Genomic DNA, 26,055 nt, shown 5'->3' on the forward strand with positions numbered 1-26,055 from the left:
TTCACCGTCTCGGCCTGAGGCGAGCCCTATTACTCGGATGCATGCGCCTGTATATAGCTGCCTCGATGCCCTCCTTCACTGCGCTCCTCTCCCCGCCGACGACATTGCAAACCCGCCTATTTGGTTCTGTTTCCTGCCATCATCCCTCCGTCACTCGCTCGGAACATACACGCTCATACCTACACATATAACAAGCCTACACTACATGCGCATGCACATGCACATGCACAACCCCATCCACGGTTGAACAAAAAGAGAGCAAGACAAGCGCAACCCAGCAACACAAAAGAAAAAAAGCAAGCAAGCAAACAAACCACCACCGACGCAATGGAATTCTCTCCAGCCCTCTCGATGCACAGCGACATCAGCGACATGACCGACGAAGAGCTGGACAAGTACTTTGCGAGCTGCGTCCCACTGTCGAACCTCCCCACCCCTCCCCCGGCTAAGGAACCCACTCCAGCCCGGCCATCAACCCCAACATGGAACAGGACCTTCCAGACGTCACAGTCATCACAGGCCAGCACAACACCACCGCCCGACGTCATCGCTTGTCCAACACAACTTGGTCAGTACACCCCCATTCGCCTCTGTTTTCTCTGCACCGCCCGTTCTGTTTTGCCCAAACATCCGTCTCCAGTTCCCCTGGCCTAGTCGGACCGGGCGGCACATGGGACTTTCCCTGCATACGCTTTCTTGGCCCACGTCGCCTCATTGCACACGCTTGTATTCAAACTCAACATCCCAGCTCCACTCTTCCCAGGCGTCCCTGTCGATCTCCCAACTTCTTTCCTCGCTCATCCCTTTGTCCATTACCCAAGCCAGGGGGTCAACTGCCTTGGTTGCTGCTCGGCATTAATGCTAACGTACTATCAATAGCTTACGCAACCCACCTTGCCAACCTCGTCCCGCTCAACGTCTCCACACACCGCCCTCATGCATCCGTCATTCAAGGTTTCTTGACGCGAGCCGGCCTGCCTGACGACATTGTGGCGTTTGCAGCATGCATCTTGGACGGCTTGAGCAGCCGCTTTGCAGGCACCTGGAGGCATTCTCTTGCCACGCGTCTTAGTCCGGATGTTATTGTACTGGCCTCGCTATCGCTCGCACACGGCTTTCTCGTCGACCGGATGAGGTCATCACGGCACTGGAGCATCAAGGAGAGCAACGGTGCCTTTAGCGTGCAGCAAATCGAGGCAACCATGAGGGCCATACTCCACGACATGGACTACGGCCTGTCACGCATCTCCAACGACATGGTGCAGCGCAGGCTCAAGAACATGCAACCAAGCAACCCATCACCAGTACTTTCTGCAACCCAACCAGAGACTGTTGGCAAGGAGCCTCGCCGACGCAACATGGCCATCGTGCTGCAGGGCGCAGCCATTTGGCAGCACGGCGTACAGACACCAGAACCCAGCCCCTGAGCATACGGCACCATTTCTACGCGAAACGAACCTTGTCTAATTCCACATGCTTACATCCATTCCATTTAGCTGGCTCTGTTCACGATACCCCATCCTTCCGGCGCTTCTAACATTTTAATGATGGTGCGCATTGCGCATCCTTGGGCGTTTTGTTATTTTGGCGTGCATTGGGCCGGGCAGCCCCGGCCACGTCGACTTGTACGGTCCCGACAAAGTGGACCACTGTGGATTTATATATATATAGTAGACGGGCGGATTTTCGGATTGTGTTCCTCTGTTATTTTGCATGTATCAAAAAATACCCACGGTAGAGAGGTAGTTCAGTAGCAGTATTGATATTCGTAGTGAGCAGGTCATAGACTTGCAAAAGACAATTCATTGCCTTGAACTGTATTTTGTTTTTTTTACATTGTGCCAACTTGTGTCGTTTGGTTCAGGGTTGGTAAACGCGTTTAGGGTGACAATAAATTCTGGCTAGGCGCTTGTCACGTGTGTTTTGGATTGATTGATTGTTGTGACGACGGCGAGGCTGCAGACTTTCAACACTAGTCCCGTTATGTTATGGGAAGCTTGCGCCACTCTCCACCGTCAAGCCACATGAGGACATGTGAAATTACTTTTCGATTCCACAGCAGAACAGCATTTGGAGCCGGCCCGAGCTGTTTTCCATTGCACACAAGCTTTTGATGTTTCATCGAGACATCTGCAAGGAATACGACAGAGATGGTGCATACAATGCACACCTATAGTATATATGCGTACACACATATACACACACACACACATGCCCACATGAAGCCATGGTATGGAGGGGCATTTTGGCCCAAGAGGGGCACGTCGACGTCAGCTTCGTTCCAATATGGCCATGGGAACCACGACGCAACCACGCTACTACGCGCACCACTCGCGCCAAGGGACGTGTATGCATGGGTCTATTGGGCACGTCGTCTGTCACGACCTGGCTCAGTGGTGGACAACGGGTTCGTGGGGTTGCTGCTTACCCCACTTTGTACTGGTTCGTGAGCTGCCCGCATACAAGATGCATGCGACGGAGCTCAACAGCTTGATGCTGCCTGTCAGCAGCGCCTCTAGATACTGGGCTCCATTGCTTTCCCCGCGATTCACTAGCCACCCTTGCTCTTGCTCTCCTGATATATCCCATCCGCCCTAGACTGCCGCCATGCCAGCCTGATCCTCACCTCTTCCCTTGCGTGAAGTCGTGTCACCTCATCTCCCATCCTCTCTCCTCTCCCCCATTGACCTTCTTCTCCCACTTTCCCCTCCTTCCCCCTTTCATCCTACCATCATGGCTGCAAACCCCAACCCCCGCGAGCGGAAGCCCTCAACCAGTGCCCCGCTTGCCGATCTCAAGGGACCCATTGGACCCGCCTTTAGCCGCCCAAAGCACAAGAGGACCGTCACTGGCTTTGGTCCCAGCGAGATCAAGAGCGTCGAAGCAAGCATCCCAGAGCCTCAGCGTGAAGCATGGAGGAAATTTGTAAGTCAATTGGCCTTTGACGCCAGTCTTTGCAAACTGTGCTGCAAGTCCGTATCAGTGTGCATACTAATCACCCCAAACAGATGCCCAAGCCATTCTCCACCCCAGATGACTTCACAAAAGATACTGTTCGCCATATCGAGACGACCCTCGCGCGTTCGCTCTTCAACTGCGATGAGTCTGCCGCCTACGCTGGAACCGCCCTGGCCTTCCGTGACCGCCTAGTTCTCGACTGGAACAAGACACAACAGAGCCAGACATTTGCTGATCAGAAGCGTGTATACTGTATAGAGACCTCGAGTCATATGGTATAAAACAATTGGCTGACAGGACTAGACCTCTCTCTTGAGTTCCTCATGGGACGCGCATTAGACAATGCTATGCTCAATGTCGAGCAGAAAGAAACTGCCACCAGTAAGTCGGACATTCCAAATTGTGCAACGCACACTCTCTCTAACGCTCATACAGAGGGTCTTAGCGATCTCGGCTTCCGTATGGAAGACATCATCTCGCAAGAACACGACGCTGCTCTCGGAAATGGTGGTCTTGGACGTCTTGCCGCCTGCTTCCTCGACTCAATGGCCTCGCTAAGCTACCCAGCTTGGGGCTACGGTCTACGTTACCGCTATGGTATCTTCAAACAGGAGATTGTAGACGGATACCAGGTCGAGGTTCCAGACTACTGGTTGGACTTCAATCCGTGGGAGTTCCAGCGTCACGATATTGTCGTCGACGTGCAGTTCTACGGCCACGTCAACCGCTGGCAGGATGACGAGGGCAAGCAGCAGAGCTCCTGGGAGGGCGGTGAGATTGTTCAAGCTGTTGCTTTTGATGTACCAGTACCTGGATACAAGACTGGCACCTGCAACAACCTTCGTCTCTGGGGTAGCAAAGCGGCTAGCGGCGAGTTTGACTTCCAAAAGTTCAACTCTGGCGAGTACGAGAGCTCAGTGGCCGAGCAACAGCGTGCTGAGACCATCTCGGCGGTTCTCTACCCCAATGACAAGTGAGTATACTCAAAAATTATCAAACATGTGACTGACATTGGGCAGCCTCGACCGCGGTAAGGAGCTCCGCTTGAAGCAGCAATACTTCTGGTGTGCGGCCTCACTCTACGACATTGTCCGACGTTTCAAGAAGAGCAAGCGCGCGTGGAAGGAATTCCCCAACCAGGTCGCCATCCAGCTCAATGACACCCACCCGACACTCGCCATTCCCGAGCTCCAGAGGATACTGGTCGATATTGAGGGACTTGACTGGGATGATGCGTGGAACAGTAAGTCTCGAGATTAGGATGAAAGCCGTGTAAAGCTAACAAAATACAGTTGTCCAGAAGACGTTTGGATACACCAACCACACTGTCCTACCCGAAGCACTTGAGAAGTGGTCCGTCCCGCTTATGCAGCACCTCCTTCCCCGACACCTTCAGGTAAGGTGAAATCCATCACTATCCTCAGACACTGCTGACATCAGTTTTGATCATCTATGAAATCAACTACAACTTCCTCCAATTCGTTGAGAGGACTTTCCCCAAGGAACGCGAAATGCTCGGACGTGTGTCCATCATTGAAGAGTCGCAGCCAAAGATGGTCCGCATGGCCTACCTGGCTTTGATCGGCTCACACAAGGTCAACGGAGTAGCTGAGCTGCACTCTGACTTGATCAAGACAACCATCTTCAAAGACTTTGTTAAAATTTACGGTCCTGACAAATTCACCAATGTCACCAACGGCATCACTCCGCGAAGGTGGCTTCACCAGGCTAACCCCAAGCTGTCAGCATTGATTGCCTCGAAACTGGGCGGATACGAGTTCCTCAAGGACCTCACGCTGCTCAACAAGCTCGAAGCATACGTGGACGACAAGGAGTTCCGCAAGGAGTTCCAGGACATCAAGTACGCCAACAAGGTGCGACTTGCACAGCACATTCTGGAGCACAACGGTGTCAAGGTCAATCCATCAGCGTTGTTCGATGTTCAGGTCAAGCGTATCCACGAATACAAGCGCCAGCAACTGAACATTTTCGGTGTCATCCACCGTTACCTCCAGATCAAAGCCATGTCCCCAGAAGAGCGCCAGAAGCTAACACCTCGTGTGTCAATCTTTGGTGGCAAGGCTGCTCCAGGATACTGGATGGCCAAGACAGTCATTCACCTCATCAACAAGGTTGGTGAGGTTGTCAACAACGACAAGGATGTCGGCGATGCCCTCAAGGTCATTTACTTGGCCGACTACAATGTCAGCAAAGCAGAGATCATCTGTCCCGCCAGCGACATTAGCGAGCACATCTCGACGGCTGGTACTGAGGCGTCTGGTACCAGTAACATGAAGTTCTGCCTCAACGGTGGTCTCATTATTGGAACATGCGACGGTGCCAATGTAAGTTTTTGTGCTAAAAATCTGATTACTTCGACTGACCTCTGGATAGATTGAGATTACCCGTGAGATTGGCGAACAGAACATCTTCCTTTTCGGTAACTTGGCCGAAGATGTCGAGGACCTTCGTCACGCACACATGTACTCGCAGTACAAGCTGGACCCGTCGCTTGCCAATGTCTTTGATGCCATTCGAAACAACACGTTTGGCGATGCCGACCAGTTCTCTGCGCTTGTCAACGGCATTGTTGACCATGGCGACTACTACCTTGTATCAGACGACTTTGCGTCGTACGTCCAGACGCAAGAGCTCATTGACGAGAGCTTCAAGAACACCGAAGAGTGGACCACCAAAACCATCACCACTGTTGCTCGCATGGGCTTCTTCTCGAGTGACAGGTGCATTGACGAGTATGCAGAGGCTATCTGGAACGTTGAGCCTCTGCAGGTCAAGAGCGAGCCAGCCCCGTAAATGGGATCTAGGACAGAAGGTAGGCAGGCCGTCTATTGTAGATGTTACAAGACTATGCAGCTAGAGTCTTAGACTTGTTTTCTTTTTCGTACACCTTACAACGGTAATCATGAATGAAAGATATGTCATGAACAATAATTACAGCCTGTCGCTCGTTGAAGTGTATTATAGAATGAATATGCTGTTTCCTGAACCAACTAGCAAGTTTTGACAGCCAAATAATATAGAACAAGGCGATAGTAGTACAATCCTTTCGTAATGGCAGGCACTTTGACAATTGATGGGGAGCGAGTGAGGACCGTTAGACCCTGAACTACGCCTGCTCCGAATCAAGTATAGTCCCCCACACCCCAGCAGGACCAGCTTACGCACGGGTCGCGTACTACGACGCGCGACGTCAATCTAGGCAATCTGGCCGCTCTGCGACGAAAGCTCCGCCGCGACACACGATACCAGTGCTTCAAAAGAAGCAAAACAGCGACGAGACATGGCGAATCGAGGATACGATGTTGTCGTTGATGTGGACCAAGAGGTACGTCTGATTTGAATGCTCTTCCAGAGCAACATGTACTGTGCAAATGCGCAAGCTGACAACTCACTTCAACAGGGCGACCTAGGCCACACAGACTTGCAAGAGGACCTCGAATTCCACAGTTCCAGTAAGCAATCGATTCCTGCATTATACAATTCAACCCCCTAACCAACCCTTCCCCCCCTCCAGATTTCGATACCCAACCCTCCTCCGGCCGCGGTGCCCCAAAAATTCAACCCGATTCCACCTCGACTTCGTTCCTCCCGGGCCCCGCCACCGCCGGCGACAACAGCGGCAGCAGTGGAGGCCGCAAGCACTACCTCTGGTCCCTCAACTTCTACGCCCAAGCCTTCGACGTCGACACCGCCGAGGTCCTGCGCCGCTGCGTCGCAACCATCTACCCGCGCGCCAACTTCCTCGACGTCCTCGAGGGAAACCCGGATTTGTACGGCCCCGTGTGGATTGCTACTACCGTTGTTGTTATCTTGTTTTTGACGGGTACGATTAATCAGTATCTTGCGCTCAAGGGCGAGGAGCATTTTGCGTATGATTTTAAACTGTTGAGTGGGGCTGCGGGACTGGTGTATGGGTATACGGCGTTTGTGCCCGTGGGGCTTTGGGGGGTGCTCAAGTGGTATGGGAGTGAGAGCGCGAATTTACTCGAGTGTTGTTGTCTTTATGGGTATGCGAATTTGGTGTGGATTGCGGTTGCGCTGATTGCGTGGAGTCCGTGGGGGAGTAAGTTCTTCTTTCTTCCGTTCCTTTGTTTCTGGGTTTGGGTCCGAGGGAAACTAATGGATGAAAACAGTTGTCAACTTTACGGTTGTAGCAGTCGGTCTTGCGTTTAGCGCTGCGTTTCTCCTCAGGAACCTTTATCCCGTGCTTAGCACTACTGAGGCGAAGACGTCCAAGATTCTGCTCGTTGTGGTCGTCGTGCTGCATGCTGGATTTGCGATTGCGATCAAGGTGCTGTTCTTTGCGGCTACGAGTCCTGTGGGACCGAACAAAGGTGCGGATAAAGATGCGGGTAAGGGAACCGCGGATGGGGGCTCGGATGGTAAGGGTGGGATGTTGATGATGCTTATGGGTTGATGGATATGTGGGAGTGATGACATGAGAGTCTGGAAGGGTACAGGAGGATCAATTTCCTCCATGTCATTTTTTCGTCCTGGGAAATACTGTTTGACTGACTTGTAAGTATTCTAAAAAAAAAGTATTCACAACAAACGCTCTTCAATTAGCAATTTGCATGCATTACTATTCTAATGCATTCTACTTTACATCTTAACTCCAGACAAATTTCCCCCTGCCATTACAATTATCGTGCCAGCTCAAGGCGTAGCAACGGATGATGAAAAAGGACAAAAAACCAACCAAACCACGACAAGAGACTGATGTGTCTCAATCTTGAGGATCACCAAAACTCTCAACCAAGGAGAGTGAAGCTTTCAAGCCGAAACAGCAAACCTCAAGAATCCTCATCCTCACCACTTTCCTCCTCCTCACTCTCCTCCCTCAAATCCGGCTCCTCACCCCTCCTCAACGCCAATGCCAACTCATGCACATTCCCCAACGTATACCCGGCCCTCCTCTCCACACACCACTTTACACACTCGGTAAAGACGCCTCCATCCACCCCACCCCTCGGATGCATCTTCAACTCCCTGCTCAAATCCCTGACTCTGAAATCCGCCGCTTGAGCCTTCTCCTCCTCACTCAACTGCATCAAATCCGTCGCGTGGATATCATCCGCATTTGCAAAAACATCGCGCAACTCATCCGCCCACGCATCTCCAAATCGCTCCTTACCGCGCTTAATGGCGGTGGTGCACTTTACGCTCGCCGTGTTGCGCAGGTATCCGCCTTGGATGGCGCGGTGCGCGTTCAGCGTGTCGCAGATGTTGGAGGGACCCCAGTTTCGCGCGTAGAGTCGCAGAGAGACAATGGGGCGTGCGAGGGATTGGAAGAAGTACACGATTATCTCGGTGTCGGTTAGGGGCATGAGCGGGATTAGGGCCGTGGCCGGGGGAAGCAGTTTTTCCAGGTTGTGGATTTTGCGCTTGGAGATTATGGTTGTGGGACGGGGTGGGTGGGGGATTGGGGGGCCGATACGACCCGGGGTTAGGGGGGAGGTGAGGGTTGTCGTGGTTGTCGTGCTGGCCGTGGTGGAGTGGTGGTGGTGGTGGTGGTGGTGACCTGTGGTCAGGTTGCCCACAGTGAGTTGACCGGGGACTTTGATTTTCAGGTCTTTGCGGGCTTTGGTTTGTTGCTTCTTTTGGTTCTTATTGCCGGTGAGCTTGGAGCCGAAGGGGGTGGAGCTGGTGTTGTGTTGGATGGGACTGCTGTAGAAGTGCTTGGGCTCTTGGGGTGGCTTGCATGGAGTGTTGATGGGACTGGATATTTGTGCGTCTTCGCCGTCGTCGCGGAAGAGAGATGCACGGCCAAATTCTGGGGCGGTTTGTGGTGTAGCCATGCGACTGCCAAACTCAGGAGCAGTTTGTGGTGTGCTCATACGACTGCCGGGCTGCTGGTGTTGGTACTGAGAGAGGGCTGCCCGGAGACAGTCGCGCTCATATTCAGCTTTGACGAGGCGTGCATTCAATGAGTTGAACAGGTGTGCCTGGACGACCGCGAAGTTGTTGGCGTTTTGGTTGAAGGTGCTGAGGTTCTTCTTGAGACCGATCATCTCTGGAGCCATTTTCTGAGACGTGTTCTGGGAGCTATGCTGAGGCACCGACGGGTTGCGAGTTTGCTCTGTGAAACGTCAGTCTTGCTGAAGATACGAATTGAGAAGACTTACCTTGTCCGTTCATAGCATGGTAGGCAGGAGGCTGTCCACCGCTATTGGGCTGGTTAGTACTCTTTTGTTTGCAGACTGCCATGGCAACCGCCCTTGGCAGCAAATTTGATGTCGCTATGGACATGAAAACACGGCTCTCCCACACTCTATACTTTGCCTTTGTTGTTACTTTGTATGCATTCGATCATTTACCAATCCGTCAATGATCGAACCTCGAAAAGCCAGCATAGACGTTATCGGACATGGATCTCGAAATGGAAGCGGACATGGATTTCACAATAGATATCGTGCTTTGCGGAGAAGGAAGGGGTAACGAAATGGAAAAGAATGTCTTACCGTAGATGCGGCGAGAAATAATCGGCCAGTCTGACATCGCGAATATAGTTGTTCTGAGCAGCGTTGCTGGTCATGCGAAGAGGTGGTAATCCGAGATTGATTGCTCGGTTGCAGGGCCTCACGTCTCCCACCTCGTCGGCTAGGACTGAAGAAGTATCGTGTGAAGGCTCTCGGTTCTCCAACATGAGCGACGGAGGGTTTTCAGAAAAAAACGAGTGGGTTGATTGGAGTACGGTCTGGGGAGACCACTCGTTGTTCTCTGACTTGACTGCGGACATATTGGTGGACATATTGGTGGAAAATTGGTGCATGGAAAGGTGTAGAAGAGACTCGGAGATGTGACGTATTTGATGGGAAGCCGGTGGCGTTTGTGCGTGTGCGGTCACTGTGGCTTTGACTCACGGTCGATGAGGGTAAGGTGGTGAAAGTGAAGGGAGCAACATATCTCAGAATGGTCTATGAATTGCCCGTTTGTGACAGCCATGTGGAATGCAGATTAGAAACCTGTTATCAGCGCTCCGTTTGTCGATGTTGAAAAATTGGCCCGCGTATCCCGAGGATGGCTGGAGAAGTTCTTATTGCTCAGCAATGTTGCAGTAATGGAGCGCGCCAATACTTGTCTCGGGTGTTTGTACCATATTATCATGGCCTCTGTGGGAAGGTTATTAATAAGATCGTGAACTGTCACTGACGCCGGTAGAATATCGTCTAGCCCTGCCCATGTATCCTTAGCTCTCTCGTTCACAGTGAATATCGTTGTGTTGTTTGATCAGAGGATTAGACGTCCGTTTGTCCAACGACGATTAATTGAGATCAAAATCGAATGTGTTGACCTTGGTCACGTTGCAAGCCATGGTAGCTCACTGAATACCCTTACCACATTGCTGGTTAGATGCTGAATTTATATGACACAACTGTCATTTTTTCCCACTCACCTACAAATTGACATGTCAATCATTGAACATTGTTCTACCATGCTTCTCGCAGTTTTGAATTGTATCAGAGACTTTGCTGTGCAAGTGGGCCGACTACTCTTTCTGTTGCCAATCAATGTCGAGAAGATGATAGTAAATATTGAGCTATATGCATTAGCACTTCTCCGTAAGAAAATGTATCCGATGAAGAACTGGAGAAACAACATGTCGCCAATTCACGAGCATTTCCTCAACGTTTGTGAAGTACTCCGCTCTCATCCATGATATTTGCGCAAAGAGACTTCACTTGTAAAACTGCAAAACTTCCCGAGAAGCCGACACGAAAACTCTAATCGTAGCCCTTATGGTCCAGGAATAACCGTCAGCTGCGCGAGTCAGAGCCAACAACAAGTCCAATACCATGGAAGCCTGGCTGAGACCCGCTGTACTGAAATGAGGTGAGAGTGGGAGGAACGTTATCAAAGAACAGCTCTCTGAAACTGTACAGGCTTACCATGAGAACTGGAGAGAATGGAAGTTCAAGGTGATGAAACAAGAATCCTTGGTGATGCACATCTGTAGCGTCCCTAGCTTCAAACTGGTGTTTCAATCACCATCTCAGCTCATTATTGAAGAACAAATCCAAGATGCCAGAAAGCTTCGAAACTAAATGGAACCGCCTGAGCCAGTGATGTGATTTTCAAGTATCTTGAATTTTTCAGGGACGAGACACATGTTGGCAAAGAACAAGAGGCAGTTAACATTTGCATAGTCGTTATCGAAGCTTGGCTAAATTACCGGGTCAAGATACCGAGGCTAAGCTCGTTCGTACTTATCGATAAGACAGAGCTCCCGCGCCTCAGACACGGACGTCGACAGCTCCCCTACTACAACCTACCTCACAATGTCTGTAAACATCCTCATAGTCGGCGCTGGCGCCATCGGAGCCTTTTATGCATCGCGCCTCGCACTCGTACCTGGTACCTCGGTTTCGGTGATTTGCCGCTCCAACTACAAGGCGGTCAAAGCGGGTGGCTTCAAAGTCACGTCTCCTCAGTATGGCGACTACACGTTCACCCCAGCGCACACTTTTCCCAACCCCGAAGAAGCGCGAAAGAGCGCAATCCAATGGGACTATGTCGTTGTGAGCACCAAGGCGCTACCGGACGTAAGCGACGACTCGGCGATATTGGAAGGCCTCGTTAGCGACAAGACTGCCATTGTGTTGATACAAAACGGTTTGGGCGTCGAGGACCCATATGCAAAGCGCTTCCCACAAGCCGCCATTTGCTCGGCTGTCACAATAGCAACCTGTGCACAGCCAGAACCTGGTCTCATCAAGCACAATAGATGGACGCGCATTAACAGTGGACCCTACCTACCCCATCTCGACACGGGAGCAGCCAAAGACACTGATTCACGTATCATTGAACAGAACAACGCTTTCATCGCGCTATTGAAGGAGGGGGGCATTAAAGACGCCGAAGCTTATTCACATGCGAAGCTCCAGTTGGTCCGCTGGCACAAAATCGCCATCAATGCGTCCATGAACCCAACTTCTGTGCTCATCCTCTGCTCTCCAAACAATCTCATGTCGCAAGACCCCGAAGTCCAGCGCCATCTCAAAGGCGTCATGACCGAAATCCTCGAGACCGCACCCAAGATTCTCGGCCAGCCCATGCCCAAAGAATTCGCCACCCCTGACCAAATCATCAAGTCTACGTTGAAGAATACGAGTGGCAGCAAGCCAAGTATGGCAATCGACTGGGAAGCGGGAAAGAGGATGGAGATTGAGGTGATCCTAGGGAATCCATTGAGGATTGCTAGGGAGAGAGGCTATGAGATGCCAAGGTTGCAGAGCTTGTATGCAATGGTCAGAATGGCTCAGGAAATCAGGGATCAGAAGAAGGTTAAGCTATGAGACCTTCTTGCCCAGATGTGTAGTATAATTAAGTGTGTTGCTGTTTTTACTTTCTATGTATCTTTTCCTGTTTGGATCGTTGATTGGGCGACGTTTCGCCCTATAGCCTCAGCATGACATTCGAAGCGAAAGAGTGACTGAGTAAAGGTAGGCGCTAAGCAGGTAAATTGGCAACTATTCAGGCAGTTTCACAACAGCAAAGTCAGTCGTAACCAGGTGCGACAGGTGCAAGTTCACAATATGCAGAACAAAATTTTCCGGGAATGGCAGCAACATGGGTATTCAATCCAAGCAGGGAAGCGTGTCTCTCGCCCTCAACAGTATAGCATGCGAAGAACACAAAAACCCTCTGACGTTATCAACAGCGACATTAGAGCAACACTATCGCTCTCCCAATCACATCCAATATCTCTGCAGCTACATCAAATCATCGCCGTAATCGAAGATATTTGTACTACCAGCCTTGACATCAACTAATAATGGCCCCAATACTTCGGCCTATACCCACCAAAGAAAGAAATCAGTCTCCGCCCTGCTCACTATCAGAAGGTCCTACAGTCAGCACGCCAGAACCTTTAGAGGAGACTTCTACTACATCTCCAAGACCAAGTCACCCCGTTACTCCCACGCAGGGTTCTTTCTCAGTCGCTCAACCTCGGCATACACAGCCACCACGGAGTCCAGGGACTATTTCACCAAATCCCTCAAATACTGCTCCTGCTCTATCTGATCACTACAATCCTTCCACAGGAGGTTTTTCGACCCTTCTTCAGCCCCAGACACCTACAAGGGCCTCACAGGGGCATCTCTCCCCATTCCACAACTCCCCGCGCACCGTATCCAATGCTTCCTCTTGCCCAAGTACCATCTGCAATACTCCTGATGCCACCCACACCACTCCCACTGCTGTCAATACTTCCCGCGCTACTCTCAATCCTCCTACTAGCACCCACAACGCCCGCACTACTCCCACTGCTCCCACCGATGAGGAACTCCGCCAACGCCGCAAAGCACGCAGACAAGAACTCTGCGCAGATATCAGCGCAAATTATCGCCACTACTTGGAAGTCCTCCAACTGATGCCTCTTGACTGGCGTAGCGGCGAGCGCCCAGACCCGTATCTGCTGAGCCTACTCGCAAACCGGATGATGCCGCAGGATAGAGAGTGTGAGCTTGCGCTTGCGATTGCGTTTGCAAAGGAAAATTGGTGGCATTTTGCGACGTGGCCAGAGGACGTAGAGAGATGTGCGCGGTTGGAGTGGAACAAGAGGAGGAGAGAGTGGGAGCAGAGCCGGAGGGAACAGATGCAGAGGGAGCAGGAGCGGGAGCAGGAGCGGGAGCAAGAGCTGAGGAAGTACGAACAGAAGCACCGAGAGTGGATGGTAAAGTTGGAGAGGGAAAAGATAGAGACGGATAAGAGGGAGCAGGAGCGGAGGCAGAAGGAGCAGGAGCAGAAGCACTGGGAGTGGATGGCAAAGAAAGAGAAGGAAAAAAGGGAGAAGGAAAAGAGGGACAGGGAAAAGAGGGAAATGAGGGAAAAGGAAAAGGGAGAGAAAAAGAAGAGAGGATAAAATCATGAGACACATAAGGGTGGGGAAAGATTTGGTTCAGAAGTTGAGTGCTCCATTACTCAATTGTTAATGTAAATTCAAGCTTTTCCATTGTGAATAAGAACAAATGCCAGTAGCTATCGCTATGCAAACCCCTTGGGTATCTCAAAATTCAAAACAACATCTCCTCACGGAGAAGAAAAATCCACAAAAAGATCACCAGAAATTCAGTCGCTAAAAAATCCAACCGCTCGAAAATCATATCGCTCAAAATCCATGTCGCCCAAGGGTAATACCTTACACCCATCGCCAAACAAAACAAAACAAAACAAACATCAGATAGTGAATCTCCCTTCCATGTATCCAACGCCCCAAACACCAAGTATATCCTGAGAACTTTCATGAGAGAGATAAGAAAAACGCCGCCATGGCAGCGTGACATAGTAATCATCGTCCTTGCAAAACGCAAAGACGGGAGAAAAGATAAAGAGATAAAGGAAAACATTACAAGATATACCAACCAAACATTGTGGTCATCGTCTGTACAAATCGCAAGACGGGAGAAAGATAGGAAAAACATTGGGAAACATTGTGACCAAACAATCAAAGAAAGGAAAAAAGAAGAAAAGACCCAAGCTTTTACGTGGCCCGAGAGCCGTTCAGCGCATCCGCGCGAATAGCTTCCGTACTCTTCCAGCCCCACTCCTGCCGGGCCTTCCTGATCTTCTCAAGATGGCCAGGGAACTCGGTCCAGATAGATCCATAGTAGACCCACTGCTCTTTGGCGAAGCGGATGTTTTCCGCCCAGTCTCCCATGTCGTCATTATCGAGACAGCACAAGGCGTGCAGCTCGCGGTACGGAGCGGACTGGCGGGCGTTACCGAAGCGCCTGTAGTGAAAAGCGGTCGTGAACATGTCGCTTTGGGAGCGGAAGGGGGGCAGGGCGTATTTTTGGAGGGTTTGGCCAGTGATTTGGAGGCGGTTGGCTGGGAGGTTGGGAGGGGCGAGGAAGGCGGGAAGGGGGTCGGCGGCGGCGGTGTCGGTTTTTTCGTAAGATTGTTCGTATGGTGGTGTGTATTGCTGAACAAGACTGGAAGTAGAAGCATTAGTGAGTGGAAGAGAGGCGACGCGGTGGATGAGGACTTACTTGGGAAGTTCAACTTGCTGAGCAGCGGAACTGGGGTTGAAATCGGATGGTTTTTGTTCGAAAGTGGGAATGAAATCCAATGGGATTTGGTTGAGCATTGGTGCGGAGCTTGATGTGTTTGGATCCAAAATCGATGCGAAGTCCAACGGGGCTTGGGCAAAGGTGGAAGGGAGACTGAATGGTTGCTGGTAGTCATTGGGTACGAAGCTGAGCGGCAATTCGAACTGCGATGCATCAAAGTTGGGCGTGAAGTTGGGTTCCATCGGATCATAGCCGGGCGCAAAAATCGACTTTTGGTTGGCGTTGCATGCGGCATCAGTGTTCTGGCTGTACCCGGTTGTAAAGCTCAGTGGTTGACCATTCCCACATGCAAAAGACTGCTGAGTGTGATTGGGCGTCGAGATTGACTGCCAACCAAAATTGGATGGCAAAACGGGCTGTTGGGCAGAAGTCGATGGCAAGTTCGTCTGCTGGCCATAGCCCTTTGTGAGATCGGCCTTTTGAGGATAAACGGATGGGAAAGAAGATTGTTGATCATAGCCAGATGGGTGATGAGATTGTTGAATATAAGTAGATGGGATGTCAAGATTCTGACCGTAGGTGGGAGTGGAGCCTGGCTGTTGGCGGTGAATAGGCGCAAAGCCGGACTGCTGATTGCAGACGTTTGGAACACTGGACATCTGACCATATCCGGATGCAACATTGGAGTTTTGTGCGTGATTAGATACACTATCAAGCTGCTGACTGAAATTGGAAGGAAGATTGCCTTGATGATTGGAGCGGGGGGAAAAGTTGAGGACTGGTTCACAGTCCAAGAAGTCAGTCTGGAGAGAGCCAGTATTGGGCTCGACATCGAATTGGGGAGCAGCAGTGTCAGGCTCGACAGCCGCCCGCTTGCCATCGCGAGCCTTGCGGAGAGCGATGCTCCTCTCAACCTCACTTTGAGGCTGCTCGTTTTGCTCAGGCGCGCTGAAGTCCCCCACCGGAATGTACTCGTTGGCCTCAACCTCAGCAGGGAGAAATTCCTCGTCGTCAACGAATGCGTTGTAGGTTGCACGACCACGAGAGAGCTTGCGCTTCTTGGCAAGCTGTCCGAATGGTTCGTTCTCCTTGACATGATGTTAGCGGCTACTTGAGTTGGAGATATCAGTCCTTGTACGTACTTTGTGACCAGCCTCACACTCTTCGGCAGAGTTGGTGTCCTTGGAGAGGTGGTCGTTTCCTCGCTTTCGCGGCTTCGAGGGACCTGACTGAGGAACGACATGGATAAACCTACGCGGTTTGGTAGGTTGTTTGTTGGTGGACTGCTTGTTTGAAGAGATCGGCTTAATGGCAGCAGACCTCTTGCGCTTGGTAGTTGGAAGTTTGACGTCGTCACGGCGAGCGAACACCTCCTCGTCGAGATGGTTGGGCGTGATAGTCGCTGGTCCACCGAGGTGTGCAGTGAGGCGTTGGAAGTCTGTTGGGAACAGCCATACCTCGTCCGGGTGCTCAACTGCATATTGCACGCATCTTGCCAGGTCGAGCGCGTCGTCTCCGGAGGGGTGCTTCTTAACATGTTTGGCCAAGTCCTTGAATGCTACCGGGCGCACCTCTTGGTTGGTAGCATGGCTTGATGCCTCCGAACCCTTATCCCTGGGCTGGATCATGCAGGGTGTGCGGAAATTTGTGACATTCAGTCCGCTCTCTGGGAGGAAGTGGTCGCGTGAGAAGTCAAAGTGCTTCATCACGCACCATCCATCGAAACCTGCCTTGCGCATGGCGTAAGACATCATCACCAAAGTCGAGTTGGTGTTGAAAACCTTATTATCAGGGAAGGAACGGAACTCGTTGAGCAATGCCGCGATGTGAATCGTGCGGGCTCCGTGAGATAGAAACCGGCTGATGACATCGATGGACTTCAACCAGTGTGGACAATAGGCTGTGATTTCCGCCGCAGTAATCTCACCAGCTGGGAATGAGAGATTCCAGCTGGGAGCCCCAGCACCAAACGCGTTGTTTCTTGCAATCGCTGCCATGATTGCTTCTGGTGGTTAATGACAACAATTCTTCCCAATTGTTGTCTCGAAAACTGAAAGAGATGGAGAAAACAACGCCAAATAAAAGAACGCCAAAGACTGTACCTACCCAGGAGAGGTTTCTTGAGTGTCTTGAGCGACTCAACCAGAGTTGTTGTGAGGCAATTGGTTGAAGTGGAAGATTATCTTATAGAGAGCAGAACATCTTGATAGCAGGGCGCTTGGGCCGGTATGGTGAGCGTTTGATTCTTTTGTGACGACACAGACTGAGGCGATAGAGCAGATTAATTCCGCACGCGGACAATAGTCACCCAATTGCATCGATTTGGTACCTTGCGCGCGGCCACTAGTCTCCGTCCCCCTTCCCCATACAGGCTTCTACGCCCTTCTGCCAAGGCATTGGAGCCTCAAAGACGGTAGCCAAGGTTGGTCTAAACACCAGGGCAAACAAACGGAGCGGTTAGATCTGAGAGTTCTTGCGGGGAAACGGGCGCTAAGGTAGCGGATCGAAGATCACGGGCACCATCTTGACCCGTCGCTTTGGGAACCGTCCCTTTCACCTCCACGCGAGTACCATTTGTGGATGCCTTAGGCTCGCCCACGTGGTGCTTGGGACCCACCTTTGCCTTGTATTCCGTCAGGTGCAAAGGGAGTAATGATGGTTTGTGGGGTATCGGAGATAAGCAGGGTGGGTTGGTGATGGAGCTGGGCTTTGTTTCTGCAGCCCTATGGTACCTGCCTAGCCGATCAGGGCAACAGAGTGCAAGGTCGAGATGCACCTTGCATTTTTTGTACGTGGTTTGATTATGCACAATGAAATTATGCTACATGACCTTTACAATGCTCAGTTGCGTTGGAGATATGGGAATTATCAGTGACTGATGTAGCTTTGGGAGTGTCACTATTGGCGTGAGACGTATGGTTGAGAGTGATATTATCCGTGATAATACTGTTGTCAACTTTCAAGGTATCCAATTCTGCAAAGGTCATGTTCATATCTTAGAGACTGTGATGCGCCACTGACTTGCGCGTAGCGTCGTCGAGATCCGTTCAGACTATATCGACCGAGACGCCTCAACAACGAGCGTGTATCAGTTTTCTCACCGAAACGAATGAACAGATCTTTTTTCGCAACGAATGGATACGTAGGAGATGATAATTAAGATTAGAATGGAGAGAGTAGGAGGATACCAGAGCACCGTCGGGGAGGGGTGGGGAGAGGACAATGACATTGTTAGTGACTGTCGCACAAATTGATTGCGCACCAGAATGGGAGACTTAGCAACAAGGCGAGGCAACATAGATATCAGAATAATTTACGAGAGAAAGGGCGACCAGAAAAAATGGAGTTTTGTCTGACTTGGAGAAGACGAGTAGGTGGCTCGACAAGCGAGACAAGTCAAGTTGGCGTAGGAAAGATGCATGGCCGACGACACATATTGCAGAGAATAGGAAATGAGAGAAGCATAGGAGTATCCATCAGTTTGGAGGAATACTCGAACACTCCAGCAGTCAAATGTCAAGTTCCAGTGTCATCGCACTGCCTTACCATACCGGCGTCTTTACCACTTCCACTGACGAGCTCCAGCGAAACATACAGGGAGAGCGGACAGCCCTCAGTTCGTATACAAAGCGATCTTTCCGCTTGTTTATCCGCGCTGCCTTGATACCTTAAACATGAGATTCCACCGCGCATCGCGCGCCTCATCCAACCTCGAAAACCGCCGATCCGGAACAACCGTCGAGTAATCACCCCAGAAAAGCGCTAAATCCCGTATTCCAATAGAGCTGCCACAATAAATGTCTCCAGCACGTCAGTCGCGCATCAGTCTCACGCTTATTCAATCTGTCACTTGTCCTCCCCACACAGACACACCCGCACCCACACATGACCCTTTACCAACATCTCCCACCAACCAAACAACCTCACCGTGCCCTCTATACCCGAATTCCCACCCGATAACCACATGTACTTGCGCAAAACCAGCGTTTTCGCACATATCCTCCCATCGCGCAAGCAAGTGAAGTCGCGACAAACTCCAGACCAACGCGCGGACGCGGACCAACCACACGCATCTTCCGTTTCAGCCAATCCGCACACAGTTTAGTCCGCACCACCACCACCGCCCCCGTTTCGGGGCACCCCAACGCCACTGCCGCCGAAACACTCTTTCATACACTGTCCCTTCTCATGCTTTGAGCGCACACCCTCCCTCTCTGTGTTTTTTCTTTGGGAGGGAGTGGGTCCGGTTCTGCAGCGTTCCGACGGGCGGTTGAAACGGCGTGTTCACAGTCACGTTATTCAAAACGGAGGGCGTGGTTTCCGGGACATTAATCATAGTTGGAGAGTTAGCATGCACAAGCTAGGGAAGGAAGGAAGGAGGAGGAAACACTGACAGGTGCAACGCGTTTTGTGGCATGTAGCACTCTCCATAGCATTGGTTGCGAATCGCCTAGCAAGAAACCTGCAAACCGCATGAAGCGAGTCTGCCCGTATATTTGCAAAAAAAATATATATATAAACCCCAGAATACTCCGTTTTCCCCTTTTTTGCTCCGCCCCGCTTCTGAGTGTTTCCCGCATCTTCACCTTGTCGATCTGTGTATATACCTTTTTTTTTATATTCTTCCAAAGTAATTTCACTCTTGTTACCGAGCCGGACTCAACGCCTTTACCATTTCTACAACATCAACGAAAAAAAAAAATCAAGGAAACGGAATATTTCGAAAATGCTCGCTTCAAGCTTCACCGTCGCTGCTATTGCGCTCTTTGCGCCCCTCGCTCTCGCAGAGTCGACGGCATCGTCTACTTCTTCCTCGGCAGCAACAACCTCAATGTCCATGTCCATGTCATCCATGTCGTCCGTGTCCATGTCCATGTCCATGGTTCCGATGCCTACACCGTCAAGGGCAGATGTTACTATGGCGTGGAATGATGCGCCGGCTAGCACATCTGGAGCGGCCATGTCGGGGTCCATGGGATCGGGTATGATGACCATGTCGGATGGTATGGTTATGCCCATGTCGACGGGCAGTGCGATGGGCCTGATGAACATGGGAAATATGACTGGTAGTGCGGGACGTCTGGATGTGGGTACTGGAGTTGCATTCTTGGGAGCCATGTTAGCGGCTTTTATTTAGGAGGATGTGGGGATGGGTGTATAATTTTACTGTGATATTTTCTTGCTTGGATGCGTGGGGTGGGGGATTGGGAGGGCTTTTTTCCAGGAGAAACGATTCATGGCGGTAATTCTAGAGTTGGTACCAAATTCATCATGTTGATAATTCCATTGAATTTTTCTTTTCTTTCTTTGAACTATGAGAAGACGGCGTTCGGGTTGCGCGAGATGTGCAGACTTGCGGCGTTGATATCGCATAAGGTTGAGGTTGGAACAAGCAATCTGGTACCGGGTCCATCAATCCTAATCAACCCTGGAACTGTATCCTGTTGTCAGCTCCACCAGTCATATTTTATGGCTGGGTAAGCAGTGGTTATGTGAGGTTGGGGAAGTGGGCCGCCATGTCTCCACGCACGATGGTTGTGGCAAAATGTGGGGAGGCGGGAAGAGCCGTGAGCAGTTGGCCGACAGAGCAGCAGTTGCCGTCGCCTCCAGTTTCCCCAAAAGGGACCACACAAGTCCCACACGGCCATGGCTGCATGGGAGTGACTGTTTATTACCATGGCTCTGGAACTACCGTGGCGATATCATGATTACTATACCCGGTATGGAGTATGCACATTGATGGGGCAGCCGGAGTTGCCATGGTACTGATTACCGACGGCAACGTGACTAGGCGAAGTGCCTCCGAGATCCTCGGCTCAACACGCTCTCGCGCACGCCCCACAAGTCGAGTTAAGAGGTGCGTCTTCGCCTCGACAATCCGTCTCTTTCTCTTATCGCCTCAGTCTTTGTCTTTACCTTGTCATCCACTTTCTATACCCATCCTTCTTTCACACAATCACCATGGCTGACCGTCTCAAGTCCATTGTCAACCAACTGACGCCCTCAACCGGCGGTCTGGCGGCACTGTAAGATAACACGATGCGCCACTACAAGAACAATTGCTGACAATGTCTCGATAGCACCACCAAGAACCCCGACGATATTGTCATCACCCTCGCCATCCGCACACCTCTCACAAAGGCCCACAAGGGTGGTTTCAAGGACACCACACTCGATGGCCTCCTCGTCAAGACATTGAAGCAGGTCGTTGCAAAGGCCAACCTCGATCCCGCCCTTGTAGAAGACATTTGCCTGGGCAACGTCTCCGATGCAAAGGCTGCCTACTACATCCGCGCCGCCATGCTCGCCGCGGGTTTCCCCAACACCACATCTGGATCATCCCTCAACCGTTTCTGCTCGTCAGGTCTTAAGGCAGTGCAGGACATTGCCAACCAGATCGCCGTCGGCAGCATCGAGATTGGTCTGGCCGTTGGCGCCGAGAGTATGACCGTGGGTGGAGACAGGCTCGAGAGGCCCTTCGTCGCCGAGGTCCTTGAGAACCAAGAGGCATCCGACTGCATGCAGCCCATGGGCCAGACATCAGAGAACGTCGGCAACGACTTCAACATCTCGCGTGAGCGCCAGGACAGGTTCGCCGCAGAGTCATACCGAAGGGCCGAGGCTGCCCAGAAGGCTGGCTGGTTCGACGACGAGATTGTGCCCATCACCACTGTCGTCAAGGACCCCAAAACTGGCGAGGAGAAGACTGTTGTTCTCACAAAGGACGAGGGTATCCGACCTGGCACCACCTTCGAGAGCCTGCAGAAGGTCAAGCCCGCTTTCCTGCCCCACGGCGACAAGTCACACGCTGGAAACTCTTCCCAACTTACCGACGGATGCGCCGCCATCCTCCTCATGAAGCGCTCCACCGCCGAGAGGCTCGGCCAGCCCATCATGGCCAAGTACATCGGCGCCACCGTCGCCGGTCTCGCCCCAAGAATCATGGGTATCGGCCCATCCGTCGCCATCCCCAAGCTCCTCACCAAGTTCAACATCACCCTCGACGACGTCGACCTCATCGAGATCAACGAGGCTTTTGCATCCATGGCCGTATACTGCCTCGAAACCCTCAAGATCGACCACTCCAAGCTCAACGTCCGCGGTGGTGCCATCGCCCTTGGTCACCCTCTTGGATGCACGGGTGCCCGACAAATCGTCACTGGTCTCAGCGAGTGCAGGAGGCAAAAGAAGAAGGTTCTTCTCACCAGTATGTGCATTGGTACTGGTATGGGAATGGCTGGTCTTTTCATCAACGAGCAGAATGTGTAAAAAATGTTGTATACCTTTTAGCAATGTAATATCTTTCAATCAAGTTATCAAGTTTAGTTCTGACATTATTCTTTGTTTGTTGTGTGAGATGAAGGGAAACCTAGCGACTTGTGGATGTTGTGGAGTTGGATCGTTTACTATGTCGTATGTGATGTGGCGAAAGTGGAAGAGACAATCTGGGGTGTCTCCATAATAAGATGTTGTGCAATAATCACATCTCAAGGAAGAGGGGAGGGAACGGAGTTGCTACACAGGCGGAATCATATTATCCTTCACCATATATGTTACAGCAGCATTGTGCGCATTACAATGCACTTCCCATTCGACACCGTTTCCATAGCCTGGCCGTCGCATCGCAGCGAAGCTGAAATTATATAGATACATCCTGGTCTTGCCCTAAGTATGTCCGACATCAACTCTCACCCTGACGTCCCACACCCCTATCCCGGTACACCAGCGCCGCACGCTAGAAGCGTGATTTGAGTGGAATATTCTGGCTATACATTAAGCGATGAGGGGGTTTAAAAGCTTAAACAAAAAGAAAGCAATGGATTGGATGTGAGATGGGTTGTATGTTTAATGCGGTGTTGGGTGTCAGAATTGCGCTGAAGGTTCTCTGGTCGGATGAGAAGGTATGCAAGAGATGAGGTTGAGGTGGTGTTTATGGAGAATGCTGAGGTAGGTTGCGTGAAGGAAGGAGGTTGTGCTTTTGGAGTACGTGTGGTGGGTGTCGTTTGGGTGAGTGTACCTAGGAAACTAGATGGATAAGTTGTTTGGCTTGAAAGTCACAGCGTTTCTAATGGCATGTAATTGAAATTTAGATCAAGGTGGTAAGCCGTTATATTCTAGTCTATTTACCAAACAAATTACTCGTATTTTTTTTCTCTTAGTAATGCCTGAGCGTTTGGGCTCGCACACTACATATATACATTAAACGCCCTCGTGCCCGCTACGCGTCAGGCGAAAAACGCTTAGTGGGTAGCACCGGGCTGCATGGCAAACCCAATTTTAACAGCATTAGGATTGGCAAAGTTGTGCATGATGTACTTGTTCTTTAGCCACGTGGTGCCGAAGAGACTGAAATCGACGCCACCACCAATGTTCTGCAGACCACCGAGGCACATCTTGCCCTCATTGTCAAGGGGGATGGAAACGAGTTGCGAACCAGGAGTGAAGAACTTTTGACCGGCAATGACGACGGTGAAGCCGCCGGGCTTGCTGTCACAAGGGATACTGTGCATCTGTTGGTCATCATCGTACTTTGAGCCGGGGACGGCTTTGTACCACGCGGTGACGATATCGGGGTCGGTGTAGGAAAGGGTAGTGGAGGCATCGAGGTGGATATACATCTTCCTCGGGGTGACCTTGGCCTGGGGGTCGAAAAGACTGAAGCCATCGCCGTAGAAGGCGTATGCAGGCCAATCTTCCTCGGGTGAGTTGTCGGTCCAGGCAATCTTGCCAGTATACTGGTTTGGGTCAAAGAATCCAAAGTCGAAAACGGCTCCGCCCTTCTTCTCGGCATAGGCAAACACAGGCTTGGCAAGCTGGCTCTTGATGTTGTCGAAGAAATTGTTCTCGTATTCAGGACCGATGCTGTTGTAAGTGCTGTTGCCGAGACCGATGAGGCAGTCCATATTCTTGTCTGATAGGAATGTTTGTGATATGCCACTGGCTGCGCCAATGGTTTGCTTGGTGGTAATACTGCCGATCGTGACATCTTCGACATACGCATTGCCGTAAGAATCTGCTATTTCAGCGCCGTTGTATCCAACCGAATAGTTAGAGCCGACCTTCTGGTGAGCGGGGTTGATTTCGTAGTAGGTGTACCCAATGTTTTGTTCAGGAGGCTGTGCGGAAGAATGGCACCAACTTGGTGAATGTTAGCAAATACCCATAGTTTACTGGAAGTACAAAATGACTCACAAATCTGCGGCAGCAGTACCAATATTGGCACGAAACGTCTTGCCGTTCTTACCACCAATCTGAACTGGATAAAGGTATTCAGTATCCCATTTGTCCTCACTCCATCCCCATGAAGACCCAGTAACTTTTCGACCAGTGCTGCGAGCAGCCGAACGGGCTTTGTGTAGACGACGCCCGGCACTCTCCGCAACCTCAATGAGCTTTGGGTGTACTTCAACTCCGGCTCTACGTCTGAGAGCGATTAACTCATTCAGTCCATGCTTTGGAGATCCGGATCCAGGTATTGGACTAAGCGAAAAGGTAGTACCGTCTGCTTTGGAGAAATGTTAGCAATAGCTCGGTTGAGTGTTCTGCACTGCGCAATAATCACCGCGCACTCCTTGTTTGACGAACCTCCTGGGGCAGGACTAGCAACAGCTGCGCCAGTAAAGGCGAGTATGGCCGTAGCTTGAGCGAGAGACAACATGGCAAGAGTTTTGTATAATCTATTAAGGAAGCGAGGGTGGTGGATGGGTGATTAGGAGAGAGCGCGAGATGGCCGTGGCAACGATCGACCATAGTGGGAACCTGCTCATGTTCTTATATGAATGGCCATCCTACGATATTGTTACGCAGTGACAATCACGTTCTTAGGCAGGCGGCATCGCGGCAACCATTTTGGTCAGTGTTCATAGGTGCGGACCGTGTCGTGACATACCGGACGTAGGTTTGCAGAGGACCAACTGGGCATAGTGCCAACGGCTTCAAAAGTGGCTGCTTACTTTAGCCCTTGCGGTGGCTATTTTAGTTGTCGGAGTACACACCGGAATATACAACTTCTGCTTAGATCCGATAGTGACATCGCTGACAGTAGTGCGCTGCATCAATGCTTCGTTCACATGATGACGATGTTCAGAAGAGCGATGTTTGGCAATGCACAGGAGGAATTTTGTTTACAATTGTTACAGCTTAATTGGGTTACATTATCGAACAGCCAATGTTCGTATCCAATGAATAATGTTGCATACTGATGTGCAATGATCTGAATGTTCCTACCAACCATAAGCTGACTCAAGTCGGACATTCCCGTGCGCTAGAATTTCTAGATTTTCGTGTTCGGCCTATTTACCCATAAATTAAGCCATTCCGTCCCTGCACCAAGCAAATTCGGGAAAAGCTTATTATCTTGACAGGAAAGATAGTATAAGGCAGTTGCAGGGGCCAGAGATTTGCATCTAATCAACTCTTTCCTAACATCAAAGTTCATTGAATGACCAGTCAGCTGCACTTCCCGAAGAATTATAATTCTTAAAATAGAAGCCGTTGATGGGCGGTCAGGAAGTCTGGGTTGTTTCTTAAAAGTCTCCATATCATGAAGTGAGCTGCGATTCTTCAATTGCCTACAAACATGAACAGGTATTGTTAGAGGAAGATCTCCTAGGTTGCTTAGTATGGCTAGGTCCAATCTATTTTGACTTCTCATTTCTACAAGCTTTGCTAAAACTGCTCAGCCTTTCTTAGTGTTCCATCTGCCGTGATTTCGCGGGTTAAGCATATGGACACGGGCCAGTAGCGTCGCATTGCAAGTCAAGATGCACGCTAGTAAGATTAACGGTAAGGATGGTGCTCGTCTCTTTCGTTACGTACAAAATAACGGCATTCAGGCCATCCGATGCATTCATTCCAGTAAGCTCACCAGCATTGATAGTCCTGTACAAAAATAAGTCCTGCATGCTGCCAGTGCGGTACAGCGCCCTAGATAACCAATCAAAACTCAAGATACGGGCTATTGCTATCGTGGAAGGAGTTCTGCGAGCACTGACAATGTTCATTGTATACAAAAACATCCTTGTGTAACCTTATCTATCTTTGCAGGCGCTACAGCAGCCCT

The 26,055-nt window shown here is 50.8% G+C and overlaps 10 protein-coding genes across 10 annotated transcripts; 6 read left to right on the forward strand and 4 right to left on the reverse strand.

The window, feature by feature from the left end:
• Positions 1-327: 327 nt before the first annotated feature.
• COCVIDRAFT_95007 (hypothetical protein) lies at positions 328-1,427 on the forward strand (the record flags this gene model as incomplete). The annotated part of the gene is made up of 2 exons (XM_014702745.1): positions 328-568; positions 880-1,427. The coding sequence occupies 2 exons, from the start codon at positions 328-330 to the stop codon at positions 1,425-1,427; spliced, it is 789 nt and encodes a 262-aa protein (XP_014558231.1).
• A 1,306-nt stretch (positions 1,428-2,733) lies between these two features.
• Positions 2,734-5,772, forward strand: COCVIDRAFT_25307 (glycosyltransferase family 35 protein; the record flags this gene model as incomplete). Its single annotated transcript, XM_014702689.1, has 8 exons — positions 2,734-2,925; positions 3,009-3,210; positions 3,262-3,339; positions 3,394-3,931; positions 3,978-4,201; positions 4,251-4,354; positions 4,383-5,303; positions 5,353-5,772. 8 exons carry the CDS (start codon positions 2,734-2,736, stop codon positions 5,770-5,772), a joined length of 2,679 nt encoding a protein of 892 aa, XP_014558175.1.
• A 487-nt stretch (positions 5,773-6,259) lies between these two features.
• On the forward strand, positions 6,260-7,396 carry COCVIDRAFT_94982 (hypothetical protein; the record flags this gene model as incomplete). Its single annotated transcript, XM_014702746.1, has 4 exons — positions 6,260-6,304; positions 6,380-6,431; positions 6,494-7,042; positions 7,113-7,396. 4 exons carry the CDS (start codon positions 6,260-6,262, stop codon positions 7,394-7,396), a joined length of 930 nt encoding a protein of 309 aa, XP_014558232.1.
• Positions 7,397-7,772: 376 nt separating this feature from the next.
• COCVIDRAFT_14690 (hypothetical protein) lies at positions 7,773-9,730 on the reverse strand (the record flags this gene model as incomplete). The annotated part of the gene is made up of 3 exons (XM_014702673.1): positions 7,773-9,058; positions 9,105-9,145; positions 9,441-9,730. The coding sequence occupies 3 exons, from the start codon at positions 9,728-9,730 to the stop codon at positions 7,773-7,775; spliced, it is 1,617 nt and encodes a 538-aa protein (XP_014558159.1).
• Positions 9,731-11,258: 1,528 nt separating this feature from the next.
• On the forward strand, positions 11,259-12,275 carry COCVIDRAFT_36439 (hypothetical protein; the record flags this gene model as incomplete). Its single annotated transcript, XM_014702747.1, has 1 exon — positions 11,259-12,275. One exon carries the CDS (start codon positions 11,259-11,261, stop codon positions 12,273-12,275), a length of 1,017 nt encoding a protein of 338 aa, XP_014558233.1.
• Positions 12,276-12,754: 479 nt separating this feature from the next.
• Positions 12,755-13,846, forward strand: COCVIDRAFT_95151 (hypothetical protein; the record flags this gene model as incomplete). Its single annotated transcript, XM_014702748.1, has 2 exons — positions 12,755-13,554; positions 13,696-13,846. 2 exons carry the CDS (start codon positions 12,755-12,757, stop codon positions 13,844-13,846), a joined length of 951 nt encoding a protein of 316 aa, XP_014558234.1.
• A 618-nt stretch (positions 13,847-14,464) lies between these two features.
• COCVIDRAFT_95169 (hypothetical protein) lies at positions 14,465-16,990 on the reverse strand (the record flags this gene model as incomplete). Its single annotated transcript, XM_014702749.1, has 3 exons — positions 14,465-14,905; positions 15,824-16,081; positions 16,136-16,990. 3 exons carry the CDS (start codon positions 16,988-16,990, stop codon positions 14,465-14,467), a joined length of 1,554 nt encoding a protein of 517 aa, XP_014558235.1.
• A 2,680-nt stretch (positions 16,991-19,670) lies between these two features.
• On the reverse strand, positions 19,671-20,111 carry COCVIDRAFT_14694 (hypothetical protein; the record flags this gene model as incomplete). Its single annotated transcript, XM_014702674.1, has 1 exon — positions 19,671-20,111. The coding sequence occupies one exon, from the start codon at positions 20,109-20,111 to the stop codon at positions 19,671-19,673; it is 441 nt and encodes a 146-aa protein (XP_014558160.1).
• Positions 20,112-20,954: 843 nt separating this feature from the next.
• On the forward strand, positions 20,955-22,262 carry COCVIDRAFT_95227 (hypothetical protein; the record flags this gene model as incomplete). The annotated part of the gene is made up of 2 exons (XM_014702750.1): positions 20,955-21,019; positions 21,074-22,262. 2 exons carry the CDS (start codon positions 20,955-20,957, stop codon positions 22,260-22,262), a joined length of 1,254 nt encoding a protein of 417 aa, XP_014558236.1.
• Positions 22,263-23,233: 971 nt separating this feature from the next.
• Positions 23,234-24,651, reverse strand: COCVIDRAFT_25315 (hypothetical protein; the record flags this gene model as incomplete). Its single annotated transcript, XM_014702690.1, has 3 exons — positions 23,234-24,131; positions 24,186-24,498; positions 24,579-24,651. The coding sequence occupies 3 exons, from the start codon at positions 24,649-24,651 to the stop codon at positions 23,234-23,236; spliced, it is 1,284 nt and encodes a 427-aa protein (XP_014558176.1).
• Between the last annotated feature and the right edge of the window lie 1,404 nt (positions 24,652-26,055).

Source organism: Bipolaris victoriae (genome assembly GCF_000527765.1).
Source record: "Bipolaris victoriae FI3 unplaced genomic scaffold scaffold_28, whole genome shotgun sequence".
In the NCBI taxonomy this organism is placed as follows: Eukaryota; Fungi; Ascomycota; class Dothideomycetes; order Pleosporales; family Pleosporaceae; genus Bipolaris; species Bipolaris victoriae.